Raw genomic sequence first — 5,113 nt, 5'->3', positions numbered from 1 at the left:
TGACTAACGGTGAAATGACCTATAGAATAGATGGGTGGATGAACTCATAGATAGGTTAAGATCTTTGCAAGCCTTTCCAAGGTAAGCCATTACCCATGCTCATTCATTTTCAATAAAACTAAACTTCCTCCACAGGGTTAAATCATGGTGTATGATGATTGAATTTTGATATGATGATTGATGAACTGGCGATTGCTATTATATTCTTTGTTATGTGGATTATAAGATTTATGCTTTATGTATGATTCCTTAATCGATTACTAGCTTTAGTAATCGATTATAAAGCCAGCTTTAGAAGAAAAAACGTTTTGTGGTTCGAGATAATCAATTACAACATTTAGTAATTGATTAGATTGCATCTGGAAATTTTAGAAGCTCCTTGTGTGACAAAATAATCAATTACCACATTTGATAATCAATTATTCCAGAACCTTAGAAGCTTGAGAAGTTCTCTGTGAAACAAGATAATTGATTACCACATTCTGTAATTGATTATCACGTTTCTGGAAATACAACAAAAAAAGGATTTAAACGAATTAATCAATTACCGTATTTGATAATCAATTAAATTTGTTTTGATTGTTAAAATTATAAATATCCTCACTTGTTCTTTCTTGTTAGTGACTCTTAATATGGTCTTATCTTTTAGAAAACATTTATGAGAGTCATCTAAGGGAATTACTCTACATTTCTTCAAGAGATTCAAGTTGATCAAGATTCATTCATTCTTCATGAAGAGTTGATCATCTATGAGAGAACTTGAAGATGTTGTGAACTACACATAAAAGTATATTCAATTCAATTCTAATTTTTTCTACTTTTTTAATCTTGGTTAGGGTTACTAAGGATTTTCTAAGTTGATAGGGTTCCAACTCTTGTTCTTTCTCTTGTAGGGTTCAAGGGAAAGGTAAAATTTTAGAGAATTGCATGTGCATAGTATTTGCACTTGATTCTCTAATAGTGAAAGTTCTAATGGATCTTAGAACAATTGGATGTAAGTCTTCTTAAGAACTGAACTAGTATAAATTATGTGTGTGATTTTCTTTTTCTTTAAGTTCCAACTCTTGTTCTTTCTCTTGTAGGGTTCAAGGGAAAGGTAAAATTTTAGAGAATTGCATGTGCATAGTATTTGCACTTGATTCTCTAATAGTGAAAGTTCTAATGGATCTTAGAACAATTGGATGTAAGTCCTCTTAAGAACTGAACTAGTATAAATTATGTGTGTGATTTTCTTTTTCTTTAAGGCTATAAACTTTGTTTTTCATATGTTTTTGTATTCATTATCTGATAATCTTTCTTAACAATATTTTTTTTATAAAACCTTGATTATATAAAGGGGTGTGTTTTAATTGAATTTAAACAATGATTAAGTAAAAATTTTGAAAAAAAAAATATATTCAATCCCCCTTCTAGATTCTCGATTATACCAACAATAGGTAGTACTTAAATTATTAATAACTCAAAATACATCCACTTTCATCAGAAATAAGTGGATGTATCATTAATAAACTTCACAATAAATTTAAAATATAAAAAATTAATAATTAATATATCTAAAAGTAGATTTATATTTCTCATAATTATGACCAAAAATATAAAACACTTGAGTAATATGACATAAAGTTTTAATATTTCTAAGTTGTCAATAGAGTTGTTGTAAGAGTGTTTATAACATATTTTTTAATACTTATTTTTAACATTTTTCTATAAAATAAATTAGTATGAATCCTACTAGTTTAGACACCAAATATAGTAATTAGAAATTAGTAATGTAGTTATTAAAAGGCAAATAAATAAATTTGGATTCACGGTATTTCCTACTTATTAAATATATAAAAAAAAGAATAAGAATGTTTGTAACACCTTACATGAATCCTAGTATAGAAATAGAATCCACCAAATAAAAAAAAATACATGATGAGACTATTTAATAAAATCTACATGCGTTTTGTCCAATAGCAAAAAGTATATCAAAACGGGAATATTAAAAAATATTACAAATATCACTCTAACAAAGTTAACGGTTGGAGATCGTTTTCAATTACCAGAATCATAAACTGAAAAAGCGAATCAGTATTTTTATATTTTTTACTTATTGTACATATTAAAATGAATACGAGTATCATCTCATTTCATTAATAACAATAACATTGATAAACTAAAGAATGCTAAAAAATACTTGTGGGCTAGCATAACATCTAGACGTTCTAGGTAAAGAGTGAACAACTAAATTAATTTGTCTGCGTATTAAACTTAAAGAAAAATTGTTAATCAAACGAAACTTGTCGTTACCTAAGGATAAAATAAGAAACCAGCTAAATTGTTGTCCTCCACAAGCTTGAATAAGAGTATTAGTAATATGCTTTTTACGGTACACTTTTTTTAATATACTATTTTTATTTATTGAAATTCTTGAGTTCAATTAATTTAGAAATAAAATCTACCAAATAAAAAAATGAGATCTATATATTTAACTATACTTTTCAGAAATTTCATGCACTCTAATAGGCACCAAAGACTATATGCTATACCACTCCTAAATCTACAATTAAAGCTACGTAGAAAAGCTAATAAAAAAACTTTATATTCAATAGAATGCAAATCTTACATTAAATAATCATTCTAATGGATGACAATTATACATGTGTTATTATATAGTATTTTAGGAAATTAAAATAAAATTAAATAATATCAGAAAAGTAATATCTAAATTATCTGTTTTATAAAAGTTACCTATTGGGGCTTTTTATACCCATCCTATCGCACTCAATAAGAAATAATGTGTGGAAAAAAAAATATAACTAACATTCCTCTAGAAAGAATGAAACAAATATAACAAAGCAGTCCCTGAAAAAGTGAAGTACACCAAATGTGCCAAACAAATAATTTACTATGAAAGGAGGGGACTACAAATATATATCCCCTAGGCCCTAGCAAGGAATCCGGTCAATGAACCATTTAAGAACTTGAATTGGAAGCTTTACAAGATTCACACCCAAATTGGCCAATTCTCCGCAGCCTTTGAAACATGGACACAAGCAACTCAATATTGACCTGCATTGCCATCACCAAAATTCATGTTCAAAAAATGGGAAGCAAAAAAGAAAAAGAGTAATTCACAGTACGAAAAATTTTAAGCTAGAAGAAACTAACAAGAAATTATGGTAAATATGATTATTAATATAGTTACTATAAAAATTAATAAAATTTACTATATAGATAATTTGTGATATAATAACAATGTAAAATTCTTTATTCTGTATATGGATAAGTTATTTTCTCATTTTATATATCAATAACCAATCAGCCAAAGAATATAAACAGTCAAGGAATGGATTAATGATTAATGAATGCAAGTAAGGATATAACCAAAGGAAAATGAAACAGAGAATAAGAACACAGAAGCATAGAAAATTGGATAGAAATTAGAAAATTTTACATACCCAAGAAGCCAGATGATTGCACCCACAGGACACAAAACCAAAGAAACAAAAGCAAAGGGCAATCCAATCACAAAACCCAATGGCCTGCACTCGCAAAATTCGCCTTCCATAATAGTTGTGTCAAGTGTTTCTCTGCGATCTGAATCTGAAGAAGAAGAATGAATAGAAGTGGAGTTGGTTTTGCAGTATATAATAATCCTGATTTCGATGTAATTTCGTTGGAAGACCCACCGTGACGACAACTCCGATGACTTGCTTTTATTCTCACGTTGACCTTCGGTTAGTTTTCTTGATAAAGAAAACACTTTGTGATTCAGGTTAGCGTGCATGATATGATAATATAAGACCCGAAAATATATAAATTCTAGTAGCATATATTATTTGAGAAAAAAGATAACCTATAATCAATTAATCAATAATCATCTATAATAAGAAAAATAGACATAAAAAAATCAATAATCAATCAGTCATTATGAAATAAGATTCCACTACTAAAAAAATGATTTTCTACGTCGATCAAAAACAGCATTCAACGATAGTCATTGACCGTCGTAGAATCTAAAGTCGTTGAAATGTCAACTTTCAATGACGGGTAAGAAAAGATCGTCTTATAAAAACGGTAACTTTCTAAGACGGTGCATATGTAAGTACCGTTCTAGAAATAAAGATTATTTTTAATTATTAATATTTTTCTGAATGATATCCCATCAGAAAAAATATGAATAGTAAAAAATAATCTTTATTAACATGATTTTAATTAATATTAATAATTAAAAATGTATGATCATATTAATAAAAGATGACGAATTTAAAAATAAAAAAATTGAAAATAATTAATAATTAAAAATAACTCTTACATGCAACGTACATTAATCGACGAATTTAAAAGATGCTCAACCGCATGATAACCTAGACATATCAACTTATATATTGGTGCATAACTTTGATTTTCAAAAGGGTAAAATTTATATATTTAAAACAAAAGAAAAACAATATTTTTCATTCTACAATAAAAAAAAGATAGTGAGGCTAATGGATGTAGTAGTTTACAAATAATACTTACATGGAGGTGGTTAGATAACTTTGAACTCGAAGGGGAGGCATGTAGGATCAACCCTACAGAAAGTTGTGCTTGTGCATGTAAGAGTACTTGCACTCTTTTCCGCCACTTCGCTGTGCGCTTCCTCTAAATGTGACCTCTAACCAATGCCTGCAACGTCACCACTCCCTTTAATGCCCGCAATGGCCTCCTTGCCTAACAGTTTCAATATTAAAAAGTCAATGAGCATTGAGTAGAGTTAATATCTTGAACGCAATTTGCAACTAGGTTACATTCCAAGTTATACCAGGTAATGATAAGCCTCAGTGACTGTCTCATGGCATTCTTTTAATAAGAAATCAGATGAAGACTGAAGACTGCACACACTGCCACAATAGAACAATCTAAAAAAAATAAAGGGAAATTGATCCTAAGTTCCAACCGAGTGTCTCATTACAATATGTGAGAATGGTAACATAGTCCAATGACATAATTCAGGACCAACTTATGGCATTCGTGTAAGAACTTAAAGTTGAAGATTACCAAGGAACAAATTGAAGAACTACTACTAAAGCACTAATGAAATCAGAATGAACTTTTGAAAATACACTTTATTAAATATTTTAAGTCA

The 5,113-nt window shown here is 28.7% G+C and overlaps 1 protein-coding gene across 1 annotated transcript; it reads right to left on the bottom strand.

Annotated features, from left to right (window-relative positions):
- Positions 1-2,705: 2,705 nt before the first annotated feature.
- LOC100789544 (signaling peptide TAXIMIN 2) lies at positions 2,706-3,750 on the bottom strand. The gene is made up of 2 exons (XM_026124775.2): positions 3,444-3,750; positions 2,706-3,054 (listed from the first exon to the last, which is right to left on the bottom strand). The coding sequence occupies exons 1-2, from the start codon at positions 3,551-3,553 to the stop codon at positions 2,931-2,933; spliced, it is 234 nt and encodes a 77-aa protein (XP_025980560.1). The 5' UTR covers positions 3,554-3,750; the 3' UTR covers positions 2,706-2,930.
- Between the last annotated feature and the right edge of the window lie 1,363 nt (positions 3,751-5,113).

Source organism: Glycine max, chromosome 12, assembly GCF_000004515.6.
Source record: "Glycine max cultivar Williams 82 chromosome 12, Glycine_max_v4.0, whole genome shotgun sequence".
NCBI classification, from domain to species: domain Eukaryota; kingdom Viridiplantae; phylum Streptophyta; class Magnoliopsida; order Fabales; family Fabaceae; genus Glycine; species Glycine max.
This window is presented reverse-complemented; position numbering and strand designations above follow the sequence as displayed.

Coding starts and splice junctions, on each gene's coding strand:
- LOC100789544 (XM_026124775.2), bottom strand. CDS start 3,553: ATGGAAGGCGAATTTTGCGAGTGCAGGCCATTGGGTTTTGTGATTGGA. Junction 3,055..3,443: donor GCAATCATCTGGCTTCTTGG/GTATGTAAAATT, acceptor ATGGCAATGCAG/GTCAATATTGAGTTGCTTGT.